Source organism: Lynx canadensis, chromosome B4 (assembly GCF_007474595.2).
Source record: "Lynx canadensis isolate LIC74 chromosome B4, mLynCan4.pri.v2, whole genome shotgun sequence".
Classification (NCBI taxonomy): domain Eukaryota; kingdom Metazoa; phylum Chordata; class Mammalia; order Carnivora; family Felidae; genus Lynx; species Lynx canadensis.
The window spans coordinates 75,688,844-75,709,989 of record NC_044309.1 but is presented as its reverse complement, the minus strand read 5'-3'; the positions used below and the strand labels follow the sequence as shown (position 1 = coordinate 75,709,989).

Sequence of the window (21,146 nt, the reverse complement as noted above, 5' to 3'; positions counted from 1 at the left end):
GGGGACAATAAGAATCGTACCTACCGCATAGAGTTGGAGGATAAACTGAGTTAAATATGTGAAGCACTTAGCACTTGGCACAGAATATGTGCTGTGTACGTAGTAGTCAGTGGTATTATTACCCCTCCCCCTTCCACTGCTCCAGTGAAGGCTTGGAGAGAAATGACAATCAGATGCATTCAGAGGTTTGCAAGGAAGGTGAGCAATGAAGTTGAGGTTACTGGCAAGAGTGCTACTGAATGACAGGCCACGGACTCAAAATGGTTCAGGAAGGGCGTGTGGGCAAGAGGGTGGGAGATTGGGAGAGTAAAGAGGTCCGGAGCTGGCCTCCCAGGCAGGGCCAGAAAACAGTCACAGTACAATGGAATTGAAAGAGGCACCGAGAGGGTGGGGAGTGGATGTCAGAGAGCAAGATGCATGAATTTGTGATTCTGGAGCTGGGGTATTTATGGATGATAAGACTTCCAGGGCATTTCTAAGGGAGTGGACAACTGAGGCTAAAGCCAAATGACGGAAAAGGTCATGGGAAAAGAGATCAGGCCACCAGCCTGGGCACTTACTAGCTGCATGACGCTGGGCAACTTACTTGTCCTCTCTGAGCTTTAGTTTCTTCATCTGTAAAACAGGAAAAATGACACCTTCCTTCCTGGGCATTGTGGTGTCTAGGTGAGATATTGTACATGAAGTAATTAGCACGTCATGAGGCTCATAGTAGGTGCTCAACACTGTTGATGGCCTTCTTCCCCTCCTATGTGACAGAGAGGAAGCTGAGACACGGGGGAGCAATGTCATAACCCTACTCACTTGTAACTAAGTGTCAGCTGGGGTCCCCCTGCCCTCCAGAGGTGTAGGACCAGCTCGACCTCCATTCCACATCCTGGGGAAAGTCCAATGTCATCCTCAAGATCTCTTTGCCTTCTTAGTGCTTCCTCTTTACACCCCTAGCTCCAAGTCCCTGCTGCCCCTGAATTGGCTGACTTTACAGCTGACTCTCCAGTGGTGTCCAGATGTGGAACTCAGTACCATCCCTTGGTTTCTGTGGTCCCCTTTCCCCACCACTTAGTAGCACTTGAAGCTCAGAGGGACAAAGTTGCCAGTCTGAGGTTGCACAGCAGGCAAATCGTGGCTCCCTCTGCTGGTTAGGCCCTGCTGATGTTCTGGGCTCTGGGCCTGTAGGAGCCAAGATGAACCTAGCCAGAAGGAGTTCAGCTCCACACCTCTCAAGCTGGGTTGTCTCCCAGGCTGGTCTGGCCACAGGGTCCCCACTGACAGAGTGGCTGCACCAGAGTGGAATCCCTTCCCCATTATCTCCCTCTGGGGACTCTGCTCCTCCCAGTTAGGGAGTACTCTGGGTATCTTTTCCATCCCATCACTTTTCTCACTGTATCGTATAGTAATAGGTAACATTTTCTATGTGGTATACATTTTACACACATTATCATTTCTAATCCTCGCAATCACCCTACAACATAGGTACTATTATGATTCCCACTTTACAGTTGAAAAACCAGGCACAGAGTGGTTAAGCAATTTGCCCAAGGTCACACAGCTAGTAAACTAGCACTAATCTGTTTATAGGTCTGACTCCCCCATCCCTGATAATATGATCTTTGGGAAAGGGATCGAGTCTTAGTCACCTTTGTGTCTGTGGAGTATAGCATATGATCTAGGTCAAAAAAGTGTTGGTTAAATTGTGAAGGGAACTCTGAGGCACCTGAAAAAAAATCTTTCCCATGATAGGTGGTCTGGAAAATAAAGAGAGATGTGTTGCTGCCACCTTCTGGTCAGAAGTTAGAATGACATGCCTGCAGTCAATCCATCTAAGACTCCAGGTTGGTTCACCAACATTGGAATTTGGGGAATTCACAATTATTTCACCTTCTTTCTACAGCTAAGAAAAATTCATAAGATTGTGTAAAATAGAATAGCAACACTGGTCTTAGGAGTTCAGAGCCCTGATTCTATTCTTCACCTGGTCTCTAGGAGCCTCCTCTGCACTGCCCCAGCAGCCCCCACCCCAAGCAAAAAGCCACGGAAGCAGGGCAAACTCTGTTCTCTGCCTGCAAACACTGCCCCCCACCCCAGCCCCATCTTCTACTATGTTCACAATCTCCAGTCCTGCCCCATCATAAAATCACGTCTCCATCTGCCTTCCTGACCTTTCCAACCAGCCACCCCTCAGCTGGAGAACAGGAGAGAAGCTTATGGCCATGGAATGCTAAGTGAATTTTCCCTCTCATAGCATGGCCTGGGGGCCTGACAGAGTCACCTGAGAGACTGTTAAAAAGCAGATGTCAGTGTCCAGTGCCTCAACCAGATCTTCTGAATCTCTAGCATCTGCATTTTAACAAACTTCCTAGATGATTTTTAATGTGCATGAAAATTTGAGTATTCCTGGATTAAGATTTTTTTTCTTTAAATTGTCTATCTTTTCCCCATTTTATTTTTAAGAGTTTCAAACCCAGAGAAGAGTTGAAAGAACATTGCTAGAGGCCCCAATATACCCTTCTCCTGGACTTACAGTTGTCAGTATTTTGCCACAATTCCTTTGAAAGTAAGTTTCAGACATCATGATATTTCACCACTAAATACTTCAGCAGGCATCTCCTAAGAACAAAGACATTTGCCTACAGTACTATTTCCCCACTCAGGAAATTTAACATTAATACAACAATATTATCTAATATACAGTCCTGTTCAAATCCCCCCAGTTATCTCAAGGATGTCCTTCATAGCTATTTCCCCCAATCTGGGATCAAAGATCAAGAGTTGTATTTGGTTGTCACCTGGGCAGAGGAAAGAACCAGAGCATAAGGGGTAAGATTGGGATGAGCTTGGCATGTCTGAGGAATTAGAGAAAGGTCAGTGAGGCTGAGTGAGATGAGTGAGGAGGAGAGGGAAAGGTGAGGCTGGAGGCATGGGAGGGAGTCAGGGCACGTAGGGCTTTGTAAATCAGAGTAAAGAGTTTATAGCTTATTTTATTTTAATGCAATGAAAAGCCGTTGGAGGGTTTTAAGCAAGGGAATGACTTGATCTGATTTATGACTTTAAAAGGTCAATCTGAAGACAATTTCAGAATTGGGACATTCGATAATACAACAATTCCTAGACTTTTAAAAAAGTCAGTGTCATTTTTTTAAAGGGGGGGGGAGCATATGAATTTCCTAGGAAAATAGGAAGGTCATAAAAGATTACCACAACTTGGGGGCTTCAAACAACAAAAATTCATTCTCACAGTTCTGGAGGCTGGAAGTCCAAAATCAAGATGTTGGGAGGGCTGTTCCTCCAAAGGCGGTAGGGGAGAATCCTTCCTTGCCTCTTCCAGCTCCTGGCGGCTCCTGGTGTTTCCTGGCTCGTGGCGGCGTCTCTAATCTCTGCCTCTGTCTTCACATGGCCTTCTTCTCGGTGTCTGTCTTCTCTTTTCTGTCTTGCCATTAAACTGGATGACCCGGCTAATCCGGGATAATCTCGAGATCCTTAACTACATCTTGCAAAGACCCTTCTTCCAAATAAGGTCACCATCACAGGTTCTGACACGTCGACACCTTTTTGGCAAGCTACCATTCAACCCAGTACAGTGGGAGATTGTTCTAGACAAAAAAAGAGACCGAGAGCTATAACAACTAAATGCAATGTACAAACCTAGATTGGATCGCAGATTCAGAGGGGGATAAAAAAAGCACTATTGGAGTAATTTGTGTATTATATGCTATGGAACGATTATTCTGTTTTTAGCTGTGAAGATGGGAATATGGTTGTGTAAGGGAATGTTCTTGTTCTCAGGAGGTGCCCACAGGAGCATTTAGGAGGGAAGTGTCATGACATCCCAGACCTTCTTTCTAGTAGGTCAGTCCCATTGTCTTTGACGTCCTTGTGGTGCAAGGCAGAGGCTCTAGTTACTGGGTGAGTGAGACCGGGAAGGAGCTGTTGCAGGGTTGGTCACACCGCTTATGAGAACAGAAACTGGGCCTCTTACCTTGGCCTCCACCTGATTCTGGGGTCTCTTGTAACAAGACTGTGCTTGATGAGAGTTTGTCCCTACTCCCTGGCAGAGGATGTGCTCTCCACAGTTGGAGAGCCCCTGGAGCAGAAACTCCTCTCCCCTCAGCCTATAGTCTCCACGTGGAGTTGGCCTTGTCAATCAAACATGGGTGCATGGGATATTCTGAACTTACCTCATTTCCTAGCAGTTCCCCCATGGGTTCAATGCCTTTCAGAGTCAGTTTACAATTGATAGGCCATTCACCGGTCAGTAGGTCCCTGAGGAGGAGACAGGGCCACCCCACATGAAAGGATGAAGGAGGTCAAGGCAGGGGTTCTTCCTGGGCCAGCTGATAATGAGCTCTGTAGTCTTGACAAGTCTCCTGCTCTGGTCCAACAGCATGATCATTAAGAACATTCTGTGCTGAGTTGATCCTAAGGCCTTGAGGGATGGCTGGGATTTGGATGGGTAAACTCCGGGGAACACGATGGAGAACAACAGAGACCCAGTAAGGACAGCCTGACTAGGGCCGAAGAGGTTTGTGGTACAGCTGTGGGCATCCTGAGCAGGGAGGGCTGGTTTATGGAGGGCAGGAAAGCTAGGCAGAGGGGTTTACACTTAAGATGGCTCTTGTTGGAGGCGCCTGGGTGGCTCCGTTGGTTAAGCCTCCGACTTCAGCTCAGGTCACATTCTCGCAGTTCATGAGTTCAAGCTCCGGATCAGGCGCTGTGCTGACAGCTCAGAGCCTGGAGCCTGCTTCGGATTCTGTGTCTTCCTCTCTCTCTGCCCCTCTTCCACTCGCGCGCATGTGCTCTCTCTCTCTCAAAAATAAACAAACATTAAAAAAAAAAAAAACACAAAAAACAGATGGCTCGTATCGCATGGAAAGATGACCTAACCACAAACCAAGACACCTGGTCCCAGGCCTAGGCCAGTCACTGGGACTCGTCTTCCACATTGGTTAAAGAAAAGGGTTGGGTTAAATGATATCTGACATTTTTTCCAAGCGTACATGCTGTTGAGTAGGGGACTCAGGGAATAAAGGAAGCATGTATTAAACATCCTTGTGGCTTTCAGAGCCCTGCTCCCCAGAAGCTTGACGCTGCTCCTTGATCGGGCGATGTGCCAAGATTCTCTGGAGGAGAAGGAGCAGCAGTGCCTGTACAGAGAGGGGAAGCGTGGGGAAAGCCGGGGCCCGTGTGTCAGGATGGAGCCAGGGCTGGAACATACACGCGATCTCATCTGTGGTCGAAGGATGCATTTTCAGAGGAGACCGCAGTCAGGTGGTCCAAGGAGGGCAGTGACTTCCCCAACTCTCTGGTGACTTCGATTACCCGAAAGGAGGTGTAGACTTTATGCTGGCCCACCTGGCAGACTCTGTGAGCCCTTCTGTCTGGCCTGCAGAAGCTTAGAGCCGGTGGAAAACTCTGGGATGCGTAGGCACTCCTCCCCCACTTTCCTCAAGAAGATGCTGAGTGGTCCTCACGATTCCATGGGAACGAGGAGGTAGGCCCCCGGCTCCCAGCCCCCGCTAGAGGAGCCCTGGTTACCCCCTCTCTAACCAGGCACAAGCTGGAGCACATGCACGCGCCTGAAATGAGACAGGAAGGGGCTCCTGCCCATCAGGCCAGTCACCAGGAGGCTCTTTTGTGCGACCAGATCGTGACACTCTGCCATCCATCTCCCCCTACCTTCTGCGTGGAGAGGCCTAGTGACAGCTGAACAGTCAAGTTCAAAGAGTCTGATACCCGACAAACTGCCCTGCCTGCCCTCTGCCTGCAGGCCACACAGGCTCTCATCTGACAGCTGGGCCCAGCCGGTCCGAGCTCCTGGATCGTTGCCTGTGTCTGTTACAAGTTCTCATAGTGGGGCAAGATGAGTTTTCACAAAAAGATGTGCAACAATGTTACTAGCAACCAGAGGAAGAAATAAAATATTATTTGCATGTAAAAAAAAAAAAAAAGAAGGAGGAGGGGGAGGAAGAGGAAGAAGAAAGAAGAGGAAGAAGAAGGAGGAGGAAGAGAGGAAGAAAAAGAAGTTTTGTCCCTCCCTAGGTGAATTCTGTCTGCAGCACACTGTGGTGCCGACACCTGGCTTGAGGGAAGGGAGGTGACCGAGCAAATGGAGACGGGGAAAGTGGGAGAGAGAGGGAAGGGAGAAATGAAAGTGGAGAGAGAAGAGGAAGGGTGAGGTAGAGAAGGGAGAAAGAGTAGGGGAAACCAAGGAGGTCAGAAAAGGTGAAACAATCTCACAGGCTTTTTCCTCTCGAGGACGCAAGGGTCTCCATGCAGGGGAACAACCAGTGGAGTGATCCCTATTTATACCTTGGAGCCCTCAGACTCTGGTTTGGTTCTTGTCCCAGGCATCATGCTCCAAGCTCCTTAGGCTGGGGAAGTTTTGGAACCGCCCTGGGATCAGAATCCTCTGGCTGGGCTTCCTGGGGGAGGTGATTCTTCCGGAGTGAGCCTCCTTGCTCCTCAACACCACCAGCAAATCAGGCTGCGGCTCCATTCACGGTTGCACGTAAAAGGAGAGAAGGTATATTTTCCGAACCTGCTGATGTTCTCTGTGTGCCTTCGATTTATGGTTTAAGTTCAGCCAAGACTCCTAGGGGCGCCTGGGTGGCGCAGTCGGTTAAGCGTCCGACTTCAGCCAGGTCACGATCTCGCGGTCCGGGAGTTCGAGCCCCGCGTCGGGCTCTGGGCTGATGGCTCGGAGCCTGGAGCCTGTTTCCGATTCTGTGTCTCCCTCTCTCTCTGCCCCTCCCCCGTTCATGCTCTGTCTCTCTCTGTCCCAAAAATAAATAAACGTTGAAAAAAAAAATTTTTTTTAAAGACTCCCGGAAAAGACGGAAAGGAAGAAGCAGATCAGTTTGGTTGACCAGGAGCTGCAGGCAGAGGAAGGCCAAATGCTGAGGAAAGGAAGGGGGCATAGAATCTCTTTGCTCTCCCAGGGTTATGTTTGCACTGGCAGAGATATACATAATTAAAAGGATCTTAATATTTTTATTATTTCAATAGTTACATGCTCAGACAGCTCTTCCTGCCCACAGATCCTGCCCTCATGCTTGAATAGAATCACCCTTTTGCACTGAAGATGTCTCAAGAATTCTTTCTTGGCCGTCGGCCCCGGACCCCCATGACAGCTAAACCGTCACGGACAATCAACAATTATTAGAATGAAGAGGGTCCAACTTAGAAAAAAATCACAGTCTAATACCTCACCATCAAGAAGTTAGAAGGCGCCCGGGTGGCTCAGTCGGTTAAGCGTCCGACTTTGGCTCAGGTCATGATCTCACGGTTCACGAGTTCGAGTCCCACCTCTGGGAGCACGAGCCCCTCTTCAGGTGAGCTCGAGCCCTGCTTTGGGTGAGTTCCACTTCTCTCTCTCTCTCTCTCTCTTTCCACCCCTCGTGGGATTCTCCCTCCCCCCCCCCTCTCTGCTCCTTGCTCACTTGCGCCCCCCCCTCAAAAAAGTAAAATAATAATAAAAAGAGTTACATGCTCTAATGCTCTACCAACCGAGCCAGCCAGGCGCCCCTACATAAGGCTCTAATATTAGAACACTTGTGGCAGGAAGCAATAGAACACCTAACTCAAAATGTCCCCAACAATCAGGGGGTTTTTAATCTCACATAATGAGAAAACAAGAGGCAGAGAAGTTTCAAGGCTGGTTAGTTCAGGGGCTCAATGTCCCATCAAGAACCCAGGTTCTTTTCATCTTTCGGCTCTGTCACACTCAGAGTGTTAGCTTTTTGTCCTCACGTTTGTCCCCTCATGGTCATAAGACGACTGCGACACCATCAGGCATCATGAGCTCACACAATTACATCCAAACATTGCAAGACAGAAAATCCTTTCCCTGCATTCCTTTTCAAAAGCAAGGGAATCTTTCTAAGAACATCGTCCCCCCCAACCCCCAACCAGCAGACATTACCTCACCCCTCATTTCCGTAACTGTGTCACATGCTGCTTCCTCACCAGTCCCTGGCAAGAAAACTGGAATTACCTCGATCAGCTTAGACTCAGATTCACCCTGGTGGTGGAGAGGCCCAGCTTCCCCTGCTGCACATGGGTGCCCAACCCCTGAACCAAACCAGGTGGTGTTAGCAGGTAAAACGACCAGCTGGGAGGGCTCTGGGGTAGATGTGCCATCGTGGCTGCTACATGTGACAATGCCTTCAGACAAGTAGCATATACTGCCTTGAATTAGGGTAGTGCCCGGGTGATCTGTGTCTACAGTCAGGGGGTGGGGGCAAGGGGAGACAAAAAAGCTAAATATATTCCCTATAGTACACAGCACAGAGACTTGCACCAATTAGGCTCTCCGAAAACAAGGAGTTCAGCTTAAAAAAGAAAATGATTGTTATAATAGTACAACCGGATGCGATTACCTTTGCCAAGGACATTTTAGTATTAGTTTACTGTCAGGCCAGACATCTCCTGTGAGCGAAATGAGATAGTTGATAGGAACAGAGCGCGGGGAGGGAGGTGAAGGGTGACAGCGATGAGACTGAATTTGCACCCACCTACCCACCCTTAGTGAATTAAACTAATTTGCGAATGTAGACAAAACTCTTGTGTAATTAGGAAAGCTTTATATTCCGTTCTCATTTTAAAAAGAGAATGAGAAAGAATTCTGGTGGTGAGATGAGTGCTTAAAAGCTTTCTCTGGGGCGCCTGGGTGGCTCAGTCGGTTGAGCGTCCGACTTCAGTTCAGGTCATGATCTCACAGTCTGTGAGTTCGAGCCCCACGTTGAGCTCTGTGCTGACAGCTCAGAGCCTGGAGCCTGCTTCGGATTCTGTGTCTCCCTCTTGCTCTGCCCCTCCCCTGCTCATGCTCTGTCTCTCTCTCTCTCAAAAATAAATAAAAACATTTTAAAAAATTAAAAAAAAAAAAAAAAAAGAATGGGTTCACTGAGCTCAGAGAGCGGCCTGGATGAAAAAAGCCCCTTCACTGGGGAAGCTACAGCCTGGATAGTGGGAGCCAGCTGGCTTTGCCCCTCTGGACCTTCACGCTGCCCCTGGGCCCAGGAACGGGGCTTCTAGAAAGCGCTCTGACAATCAACAGCATAACAAGTTCTCCCTTCTGCAGCTGTGGCTCCAGCCAGTGCTCTGTGAACGGGCGTCAGGCCCACACCACCCAGGATGTGGCCCTTGTCCTCCAGATCTGGAGTCACCGCCAGGCAGGTTTCTCTGGGAGGCCACTGGGCAGACTGGAGTGAGTGAGGGCTTTGGAGTCAGAGTTCTGGGGTCAAATTTCAGTTTGGCCACTTGCTCTGTGGCCTTAGGCTAGATACTTAAGCTCTCTGAGTTTCCGCTTCCTTGGCTGTAGAAACGGGTGTAACAATAGCACCTTGCAGGGTGTTGGGAGCTCCTACCCTGACAGAGCCTCCCCTTCCTCCTGCAGCCCCACTTGGGGTTGCCACGCATCTTCCAGAAGTCAGAGGCCTGAAGACAGGCTCTCTCCAAGCTCGAACCCACCTGGCCACCTCTGGACCAGCCCTGGGCTGTTTGACAGGCTCCCCCTGGGGCAGAGGCATTTGCCAGCTGCTTCCCAAACACAGGACGGACGAGTTAGACAGCCAGGGCACGTCCCTCACAGCCGTTCTCTCCTCCTCACCCAGGCTCAAACAAAGCAGCTATGCCTGGGCCCACTGGACCCACGGTGGCCAGCAGCCTCCAGGGGGCAGAAGTCTGCTCCTCTGGTCAGGTCAGATGAGGGCAGCCTAAGGCCTCTGTCCACGGAGGCCGCGGCCCTGGCCGATCTTGAAGGCTGCACTCTTAGGCTTTCTCCATTTATCCCCATCAAGCCTCAGCAGCATCAGCCACTGCAGCCGATCTGAGTCCAGACTTTTCCATTTGTGCTCAAGGGCAGATCAGATGATTGTCAGCCACAAAGCAGTGACCTAGACCTTGGGGTGTATTTGTTCTTGCTGCAGGCTAACTTCTATTCACTCTCTCACCAACAGAGGAGGGGAAAAAGAATCATCATTGCAAGGACAGATCCCTCCCCAACCACTGGCATTTTGCTCTTCCAATTCCCCAGGTTCTGTCCTACTGGAGTATTTTTTCTCAACTAAAATCTTCTCTCACCTTCTTTCATCCCCACACCACTGGGGCTGCTTAAAGGTTTCCAACCTTTTTCACATCTTGTCACATGCAGAAAATAATTTATCTGTAAAGGCTTATGGAGGTCATTAGAGGGGTCGTTCCTGGCCAGGGGTGATTGGCCCCAGGGCCTTCAGGTTTCACAGGCTGGTTTGAAGACCTGGTAACCCCTAAACCCCGTTCTCAGGGCACTCTGCTTGGGAAACGCTGGCTTAGAGAATGGACCTCTCAGGTTCCATGAGGTGTCACGCTCGGCTGAAGCTGGATGATGTAAATCCACTCCTTCTCACATGTGAGTGTCCAGTTTCGTCCAGTGCTCCATCCAACTGTGGCAATTGGCAGATCTCCTAAATTGGGAAAAATATCCCGGTGCCCCTCTGGTGGCTGGGCTTCCTGGCCTTCCCAAGGTTCATTTTTATCCCAGACCCCCCATGCTCTGGCTGCAGGAGGAATCTGGCCCATCAGATAAGTAGCAATAGCTGCCTTTGTGCTCAAGGATGGCACTGGGCTGGCCCTTGCCCTGAAGGGCAAAAGACAGTGACTGCTCTCATGATAAAAGCTGTGAAACCAGGCCCACAAAGTTGAAACATCTTGGGGAAGCAGCAGCACGGTGCTCCCAGACAGAACCTGCCTATTTACTAGATGCTCTCCTCAAACAGTAAGGGGGCAGAAGTGAGCGATGTGTCAGGAGTAAACATCCCAGTGGGGAGAATAAAGGCGGCAACTGAGCCCCAATGGAATATGGGCTGACATCACGGAGCAAAGGTGAACACACCCAGAGCTGTGTACCAGCCTCCATTTCCTCCCACTTGTCTGGCATTCCCACTCAGGCCAGCACCCAAGCCTTCCTCATGAGGCTCAGCCCTTTTCCATTGCTCAGTTCAACCTTCTAAGCCCCGCGACTGGTACCTGAATACCCATCACCACGCTCTCCAGCCACGCACTGTTCCTGCCTCTTCCTCCCCCACCCTCACCTCATAGGTCTCTCCTGCCCCCCTCAAGAACCACACTGCTCCTCACATGTACTTGGAAAAGGGTCCAAATTAGGGAATCTTTCCTCCGCAATCTTTCCCACACTCTGCAGATATTCCCCACGACATAAATTGGGTCAAGTACCAATACTGTAACAACTTGTGACTACTGTAATTTTGTCTCAGCCAGCTCCACTTTCTCTAAACAGTAACTTCTTAAAATACAGTCTTATTTGTCACTGCAGGTTTTGGTTAAGTATAGAATAAATCAGCATGATTCCAAGCCCTTCCCACGTGACTCTAATAGGTTATTAAATACTGACAGTAACAGTTCTGGAAGTCTGGCTGGTTTCTTGAATCACTTGGCTCCCCCACTTACTATTATGTTACCTAACCCCTTGCTACTTCACACATAGTCACAGCAGACCAAGAGCAGAAGCTAGAAGCTTGTTAAAAAATGCAGGATCTTGGGGCACCTGAGTGGCTCAGTTGGTTAAGCATTCAACTTTTGGTTTCGGCTCAGGTCACAATCTCACAGTTTGTGGGTTTGAGCCCCACACCTGGCTCCACGCTGACAGTGCGGGTATGGAGCCTCCTTGGGATTCCCCCCGCCCCATACACACACTCTCTCTCTCAAAATAAACTTTCAAAAAGTTAAAAAAAAAAAAAATGCAATCATCTTGGGGCGCCTGGGTGGCTCGGTTGGTTAAGTGTCTTGACTTCAGCTCAGGTCATGATCTCAGTTTGTGGGTTCCAGCCCTGGGTTGGCTCTCTGCTGTCAGCGCAGAGCCCCCTTCGGATCCTCTGAACCCTTCTCTGCCCCTCCCCACTCATGCTTTCTCAAAATAAATATTTTTTTTAAATGCAATATCTAAAGCTTCACTTTGAAGCTACAGATTTGGATCTACATTACCTAAAAAAAATTTTTTTTAATGTTTCTTCTTGAAAGAGAGACACACACAGAGCGTGGGCAGGGGAGGGGCAGAGAGAGGGAGACAATCTGAAGCAGGCTCCAGGCTCTGAGCTCTCAGCATGGAGTCCAATGCAGGGCTCAAACCAACGAACTGTGAGATCATGAACTGAGCCAAAGTCGGACACTTAACCAACTGAGCCACCCAGGCAACCCTGGATCTACATTTTAATATTTACATGTGATTCACATCCACATTGAAATTTGAGAAACAATGGCCCAATCTAAGCCTGCTGCCTCATTTACAATAGGATTTTATCACCACTCATCAATCCAGGTCTTAAGTGAAACAGACAAGCCACTAAGCACAGTGTGTGGCACACAGAAGCCACTTGAAATGTTGATCAAATGACTGGGTAGACCATCTGCCAGCCTCCCCCATCCCCAACTGACCTTAAATAAGTGAGGCTAGTACTTACTGCGATACAGAAGCCAGCTGGACATTTAAAATAGAAACATCACTTTTATTGACAAGTTAGGGCCACAGTGGACAGCTTCCAGAACAGAAATAAGACAGTCCCAAGACAACAGAGTATAAAATTGTAGAGGACAGGTTAATACTCTTCACCCTCATCCTCTCCCTCAGCACTATCTGCTCCAACCTCCTCATAATCTTTCTCAAGGGCAGCCATGTCCTCACGGGCCTCAGAAAACTCTCCTTCCTCCATGCCCTCACCCACATACCAGTGAACAAAGGCACGCTTGGCATACATCAGGTCAAACTTGTGGTCCAGGCGAGCCCAGGCCTCAGCAATGGCTGTGGTGTTGCTCAGCATGCACACAGCTCGCTGTACTTTGGCCAGGTCTCCACCAGGTACCACAGTGGGAGGCTGGTAATTAATGCCAACTTTGAAGCCAGTGGGGCACCAGTCCACGAACTGGATGGTACGCTTGGTCTTGATGGTGGCAATGGCAGCATTGACATCTTTGGGAACCACATCACCACGGTACAACAGGCAGCAAGCCATGTATTTACCATGGCGAGGGTCGCATTTCACCATCTGGTTGGCTGGCTCAAAGCACGCATTGGTGATCTCTGCTACAGTAAGCTGTTCATGGTAGGCTTTCTCAGCAGAGATGACAGGGGCATATGTGGCCAGAGGGAAGTGGATGCGGGGATAGGGCACCAGGTTGGTCTGGAATTCTGTCAGGTCAACATTCAGGGCTCCATCAAATCTGAGGGAAGCAGTGATGGAAGACACAATCTGGCTAATAAGGCGGTTAAGGTTAGTGTAGGTTGGGCGTTCGATATCGAGGTTTCTACGACAGATGTCATAGATGGCCTCGTTGTCTACCATGAAGGCACAATCAGAGTGCTCCAGGGTGGTGTGGGTAGTGAGGATGGAGTTGTAGGGCTCAACGACAGCAGTGGAAACCTGGGGGGCTGGGTAAATGGAGAACTCCAGCTTGGACTTCTTGCCATAATCGACAGAGAGACGTTCCATCAGCAGGGAGGTGAACCCGGAACCAGTTCCCCCTCCAAAGCTGTGGAAAACCAAGAAGCCCTGAAGACCCGTGCACTGGTCGGCCTGCAAAAAAAAAAAAAAGTTTTAATTTAGCCTTGGTGAAAGCTGCAATGACTTCTTTGAATCCATAATTACATTGATCGATTTTTTTTTTAATTTTTTAAAGTTTTTATTTATTTAAGTAATTTCTACACCCAACGTGGAGATCAAACTCATGACCCAGAGATCAAGAGTTATATGCTCTTCCAACTGAGACAGCCAGGCACCCCTGATCGAGATATTTTTTAATCTCCTGAACAATATTTGCAAAGAAAGCAGTCATAAAGAGCTTCTAAGTGCTAAGATTCAGAGAAACTTTTCACAATTCCGGGGGCGGGGGGGGGGCAGAAATCTGCTAAACGGCTATTTAAAAATGAACTATTTTCATTTCCACAGGCAGAGGAATCATGAGGTCTGGAATAGATGCAAGGCCCAAGTTTTAGCGACTGGGAAAGCAACCGCTGGTGCCCTTGCTGTGACTGCAGAACAAGTATGACTTTTCAGCAGCTGGAGAGCTACCGAGGGCAGGCCTGGGACCACCAGCCCCATACAATAGAAGTCTTAGAAAGATCTGGCAGCTGCTTTCTGAGCTGGAGTAACACAGAATAGCCGAGTTCCAATGCACTGGTGTTGGGAGTCAGGCTGAGTCTGGATCCGGCTCTACCAGTTCCTTGCTGTGTGGCTTTGACCAAATTTATTTCTCAATCTCCGTCTTAGAAAGATCTGGCAGCTGCTTTCTGAGCTGGAGTAACACAGAATAGCCGAGTTCCAATGCACTGGTGTTGGGAGTCAGGCTGAGTCTGGATCCGGCTCTACCAGTTCCTTGCTGTGTGGCTTTGACCAAATTTATTTCTCAATCTCCGTCTTCGCGTTTATTGAGAATAGTAATCTCCATCAGGTCATTGAGAATTAAATGAGTACGTGGAACAGTGTTTGGCACGGTAAGCACTAGTTATCAGAGAGCCTATTGATTCTGAAAAAGGTGATTTACTATGATAGGACCATGAGACCTAATGTCAGTGGGGCTTTTCACCACTTAACTGAGCTATTCCAGTTAGCAAACTACCATTCTGTGAAAGCATTGATTTTTGACTTTTCAAAGTCTTCTGCTGACAATCCTCACTTCTCAGAAGTGCTGAGGGGTGCCTGGGTGGCTCAGTCGGTTGAGTGTCTAACTTCGACTCAGGTCATGATCTCGCAGTTGACGAGTTCGAGCCCCGGGCTCTGTGCTGACAGCTCAGAGCCTGGAGCCTGCTTCAGATTCTGTGTCTTCCTCTCTCTCTCTGCCCCTCCCCTGCTCATGCTCTGTCTCAAAAATAAATAAATATTAAAAAAAAAAAAAAAAAAAAAAAGAAGTGCTGAGATTTGTGGAATTCTCTACCAACCCCTCACTGTACTTCTCCTGTGGGTCCACACTCTGGGATCAATGTACAGGGCAGACTCTGGTCTACCAATTAAATCCACTCAGCCTCCTATGGACACAGTAATAATACTAAGGACAAATACAATTATTTTGGTAGTTAATCAACTTTACTCCAGAACCCTTGATGGGCTTTACTAGGTTTATTTGCCCCTAAAGGCAGGTCCTGATTTCCAAGTCAGTGCTTGTAGCTGAAGCTTGATTTATAAACATAGAACCATTACCCCAATTTTGCTAGGAAGGGTGTGATAAGCATCTGGAAAAGTATGAAGCTGTGAATGATGCAAAGTCATTCTTTTTAGACTAGACCAGTTGTGGCCAGGCTTAGAATGTGATTTTCTGGACAAACTACTCTACCAAAGCCTTTATTCTTGATTTTTGGTTAATTACTTACAAGCTGCCCACATGCCTCAGGAGTAGAGTCATCTGGATACCAGACTCTGAACATAAAATGATCCAGGGGCGTCTGGGTGGCTCAGTTGGTTTTAAGAGTCTGACTCTTGATTTTGGCTCAGGTCATGATCTCACGGTTCTTGTGACCACGGTTCTTATGTTCGAGCCCTGAGTCAGGCTCTATGCTGACAGTGCGGAGCCTGCTTGGGATTCTCTCTCTCACTCTCTCTCTCTCTCTCTCTCTCTCTCTCTCTCTCTCCCTCCCTCCCTCCCTCCCTCTCTCCCTACCCCTCCCCCCACCCACATGCATGCTTGCTCTCAAAAATAAATATTTAGGGGCGCCTGGGTGGCGCAGTCGGTTAAGCGTCCGACTTCAGCCAGGTCACGATCTTGCGGTCCGTGGGTTCGAGCCCCGCGTCGGGCTCTGGGCTGATGGCTCAGAGCCTGGAGCCTGTTTCCGATTCTGTGTCTCCCTCTCTCTCTGCCCTTCCCCCATTCATGCTCTGTCTCTCTCTGTCCCAAAAATAAATAAACGTTGAAAAAATAAATAAATAAATAAATAAATATTTAAAAAATAAATAAAATGATCCTAACAGAACATTTACTTATCGACTTTTACTGATGTGAATACCGTTGCCTAAGATTTTTCTGTCACAGTGCCGGTTCACACGGGTCTGAGCTCTAGTGGAAAAGCAAGCATACTACTTTCTGTGAGTACATGTCAATACTTTCCAAGTTTCAAGGACGACACTAGCTTCCATAATAAGGGAGCTCCCTTGATTGCACTTTCAATGTTGTTGGAAGAGTCCAGTGTCCACCATTTCTAGTCAGTGTTATACTGGCTTCTCATGCTCTGTACTTTCTGTATCAACATAAGGCACCAACCCTGATAGACATATTTTTAAAATACATATAAAATATAGATATACATATATTTTTTTAGGAGTTTGATCAATTAGTTACATTTCGGAGTCTGCCACCTTCTCAATGTGACTAAGATAACCTAAAAGGGGGCATTCTTAGCTTGAAGCAGGGAAGCTGCTTGATTAATATGAATAAGGATATTTAAAAATTTTTTTTTCAACGTTTTTTATTTATTTTGGGGACAGAGAGAGACAGAGCATGAACGGGGGAGGGGCAGAGAGAGAGGGAGACACAGAATCGGAAACAGGCTCCAGGCTCCGAGCCATCAGCCCAGAGCCTGACGCGGGGCTCGAACTCATGGACCGCGAGATCGTGACCTGGCTGAAGTCGGACGCTTAACCGACTGCGCCACCCAGGCACCCCAAGGATGTTTAATGGTCTTAAATGTCAAACTGCTACAGCTCCCTGGTTCTCACCTTCACTTTAGGTAAACTGCCCTGCCTTAAGCATTTGCCCAAGTCTGCTTTATAACACATAGAAATAGGCAACAGAGCATTTAACCCTGACCTAAATAGTTGTTCCATAACATAGGACCATCTGATTTAAAAAGTCTGGTTACCTGGGGTGCCTGGGTGGCTCAGTCAGTTAAGCATACGACTTCAGCTCAGGTCATGATCTCCGTTCATGGGTTTAAGCCCCACATCAGGCTCTGTGCTGACAGCTCAGAGCCTGGAGCCTGCTTTGGATTCTGTGTCTCCCTCTCTCTCTGCTCCACCCCCCGCCCCACTATCTCTCAAAATTAAATAAAATTAAAAAAAAATTTTTTTTAAATAAAAAATTAAAAAAAATAAAGTCTGGTTACTTACTGAGCACTCAAAGGTTCATTTTAGGATACAAAGAATGATTCTTATAGTTTGGTCTCCCTTAAAACTGTAAGAGAACATTCTCATCTCACTTTAAATAAAACGCTACATTGGGGCACCTGGGTGTCTCAGTCAGTTGAGTGTCTGACTCTTGATTTTGGCTCAGGTCATGGGATCAAGCTGTCAGAGCTGAGCCTGCTTGGGATTCTCTCCCTCTCTCTCTGTCCCTCCCCCCAACTCACACTCTCCCACTCTCTCTCAAAATAAATACACTTAAAACTTATATATGTATATTAAATAAAACACTATGTTTACCAGTTTCCGAATTCGGTCCAAGACAAGGTCGATGATCTCCTTGCCGATGGTGTAGTGCCCTCGGGCATAGTTATTGGCAGCATCTTCCTTGCCCGTGATGAGCTGCTCAGGATGGAAGAGCTGGCGGTAGGTGCCAGTGCGAACTTCATCTGGAAGAGAAAAACAAAGCAGCCACCCGTCACTCACAACCTGCACACGCCTGCTCCACCCCAGGGTGTCAATGGAGCCCTCACGACAGACCTCCTGTCTCAAGAGCCCTGAGATCTCCCTTGGGTTACTGAGGCCAACTCACCAATGACTGTGGGTTCCAGGTCTACAAACACTGCCCTGGGCACATGCTTGCCAGCTCCCGTCTCACTGAAGAAGGTGTTGAAGGAGTCATCTCCTCCCCCAATGGTCTTGTCACTTGGCATCTGGCCATCGGGCTGGATGCCGTGTTCCAGGCAATAGAGCTCCCAGCAGGCATTGCCGATCTGAACACCAGCCTGGCCAACGTGGATGGAGATGCACTCACGCTGTGGGAAGAAGAAAGGAAAATGTCAGAATATGACACATCAGATGGGATGTTTAGGAATGACTCACACCTAAATGACTAATTAACTTTCAGGATAGAAAGTCACCTTTCTGGAAGCCACTCCTGCCCAGGGTTTATTTCACAAGCAACAGTCTTTGCTGACTAATTCAGAGAAAATGCTTTGCAAAACCAAAGATATGTTAATGAACTACTAGGCAAGACCAGAGATCAGACTCTTGCTTTGTAGTCACATTAGATATTCAAGGTCAGGTTTCTACCATTTTAGAAAGACCTAAACTGTTCCACAGCAATACATTTCCCCCAGCTCCTGGGAAATATGCCTGCCAATTCCTTAAAGGCATGCAAAATTCCCCCCTTCCAGCTCTGATTCATTCCATGTGATTGTATAACTGTCGAGCTCATTCTGGTCCCTCTTTAATCCTATTCTTTAAAAGACAAGAGCTTCTCCCTCTCCCTTTAAAACCAGCTTAAACCAGCAAACTATAGCCATATGACTCATGGAAAAAATGCCAGATAAGCGGCAGTTAGCTGTATTTTAGAAACTGTGGTCAGAGGCAGCTTTTTAACTCTGTGGAAGAACTTAATCGCAAGGAAGAACATTTTTCCTTCACTATCAACAAATCTTCAGTAGGGGGTGGTGGTGGAGACACATGGTAATAAAAGCTGAAAGTGTCAACAAAACTTTACTAATAGCTTAAGAAATTCGCTGTTTCCTACCAAAACATACATACATGTATCTCTGGCACTGTGGAAAAGTCTATGGTGCCAAGAATTTAACGATATTGGGAAAATGTTTTCTTTTACTTGATGAACAAGATCATCTATAAGTTACCAAATTCATTCCTGCTTAGTAAAATAAGGCCATGAACATAGAATCCATACCCCTAGATTTAAGAGGAAAACAGAAAAAATGGGTGTTTATTATATTTCATCATAAGTCAGATTAGCTACTTTGGAGATTGACAGAGGACTTTCAAAATTGATACCAAATATCTCCCATTACATTTTCCCCGAATAGGAGGGTTTCGAGTTCTTCGAAGCTGCTAACAGGAAACTAGTTAAAGAAAACTCAAACACCGCTAAGATCTCAAAGGTCCTACTTTCATAACCGGAGATAATAAAAACCCCAATCACTCACAACCTTTGACTTATGGTCCCCTCCTTCCCACATACACTCATAAAACAACCATGGTCTTCTAACCACATCACTTGGCTCATTATGACCTGAGTCTACTCACCCAGGTCTAGGGCTATGGGAGAAAGGGGAGTTGTTTATTCTAATGAGTCCATGAGTATTTATAATTGCATCCTGTTTACCTTTAACTGGACTTTGGAAATTTTACAGCCTGAGAAAGCTGGAGAGATCTGCCCATGACAGCCCCAGGCCCAAGGAGATAAAGTTTTTGAGAAGAACCTTTCATTCTAATGAAGGGTTTCTTTGATGGATTTTTGAGCCCAAAAAACTTTCATTGGGCAGCAGTCTCAACAGCTTTCTCCTTTAGACTTTCTCCACTCTCCCCTGGCCACTCGGGGGATGAAGGGAGACACAGGTGATAGAGTCACTTAGTCTAACTTTCACTGGATAACCGGCCCCTGTCTCTAATTAAAAAACAAAACAACAACAAAAAATCCAAACTATTAACTTAGCCAGTGTTTGCCTAAATCATTGCTCTCCTGCCCTTTAAATAGTCCTACTACTTTCTGAATCGCACTTTTACCAGGTTTTTTTTGTTTTTGTTTTTGTTTTTTGTCTGCTTGGTGAAAAGCACTCAAGCAAGTTGTTACAGTCAGACTTAGTTTTTTAACAGCTGTGGTAGTCTCTGAAGAGGTGGCTGGTCTGTTCACTGTATCCCCTTTTCTTTAAAGATACTATTTTGAAACATTTGATACACAAATACTAGTTTAAAAGTACGGCTTATTTTAGGTTGACCTCCAACAGACCTTCTCCAAGAACACATTGTTAGTACTAGTTTGCTCAGAGGTTTTATACGAAAATACCTCTTCATGGACTAGTTTTTTAAAAATCTGGCTTAAGTACCAAGCTTCAGCTATAAACGTCCCACTAAGTTAACACAGAAACGCAAAATTAGACGTGACAGTTAAGAGTTCCCTTAAAAGGAGCAGCCTGTTCACATCTCTCAGGTGGACTGATGCAATTGGAAGCTCTCCCCAGAGACCAGCCACAGGTGACTCAGCAGGCAGTCACCGGGCGCTGGAGAGCGGGCGCTGGAGAGCGGGCGCAGGGAGCGTATGCACCTTGGGAGCTGGAGCGCACCTAGTGCTCCAGGGCGGTAGGTAGTGGGAAGGTGAGGTAGGTCACTGACGGAAATGGAGGGGAGGGATTTTTCGTTTCCACAAGTCCTTGGGGGGGCCGGTGTGAAGGCTTCCCGGTCTGCCTTAGGCTGTGGCGGGCCCTGGGGCGATGCCCTCTAGGATCAGGAGGGCTTTCCACTCCCACCAAGGGCAGTGTCCTGGCCGCGTTTTCGAGCCCGAAGAGAAGTTTGCGGGTGAACTCGGCTTTTCCAGCCTGGCCATCAGAAGCAAGTTTGCTCAGCTGCGTCCCACCTGCACCCGGGCTCCCCCGCCCCTTCGGACTGCTCTCACACCCACGCCACGTCCCAAGGACCCCCACTCACCATGACTAAGAATTGTAGGGTTCCTTGAGGCTGAAGGCGGCGAGGGGACGGCGAGAAGGCTCTCCCACTGACAGACTACCAAGGAGTCCGGGGGAGAAGTAGTAAGAGGTTGCGCCGCCGCGAGGGACTCTATATACCCCCTTCCCCGGCCACGTGGCCAGGGGGCGGGCACCTGGCCCCGCCCCGGCCGCCGCGGCCCCGCCTCCAAGTCCCGCGGCGCCGGGAGGGACACCCCGTCGCACCCTCCGGCGGAGAGAGGCGGGGCGCGGGCGCTGATTGGTGGGTTCAAAAGTTCAAACCAAACTCTTCGGAGAGAGCCAGATCTACGAAGGGAGGAGACGTCCTGGGGCCAGGGAAGGGCGGATGGGGCGGGGAAGAGGCTGGGGACTGAGACTGGAAGAAGGGAGGCGAAGCATCCGCGCAGTCCTCAGCGGGTGCGGGGGGCGTCGCGTGCAAAACCTCAGGGAAAAACGGGCGGAGTATAGGGAGCGCGGCCCCTCCCGCCAGTCTCCGGACCCTCGAGCGGCGGCCCTGCGAAACCCACAGCCAGTCCCCGCCGCGCACCTCCCAGCGAGGCGGGGC

General features: G+C 48.3%; 1 protein-coding gene across 1 annotated transcript; it reads right to left on the bottom strand.

Moving 5' to 3' along the window:
- Nucleotides 1-12,480: 12,480 nt before the first annotated feature.
- On the bottom strand, nucleotides 12,481-20,662 carry LOC115518929 (tubulin alpha-1C chain). The gene is made up of 4 exons (XM_030322523.2): nucleotides 20,565-20,662; nucleotides 17,686-17,908; nucleotides 17,394-17,542; nucleotides 12,481-13,562 (listed from the first exon to the last, which is right to left on the bottom strand). The coding sequence occupies exons 1-4, from the start codon at nucleotides 20,565-20,567 to the stop codon at nucleotides 12,588-12,590; spliced, it is 1,350 nt and encodes a 449-aa protein (XP_030178383.1). The 5' UTR covers nucleotides 20,568-20,662; the 3' UTR covers nucleotides 12,481-12,587.
- Between the last annotated feature and the right edge of the window lie 484 nt (nucleotides 20,663-21,146).

Excerpts from the sequence above, each read along its gene's own strand:
- LOC115518929 (XM_030322523.2), bottom strand. Across the intron at positions 17,543-17,685 it reads CCTGGAACCCACAGTCATTG|ATGAAGTTCGCACTGGCACC; the intron begins GTGAGTTGGCCT and ends TTTCTCTTCCAG. Across the intron at positions 13,563-17,393 it reads TGGACCGAATTCGGAAACTG|GCCGACCAGTGCACGGGTCT; the intron begins GTAAACATAGTG and ends TTTTTTTTGCAG.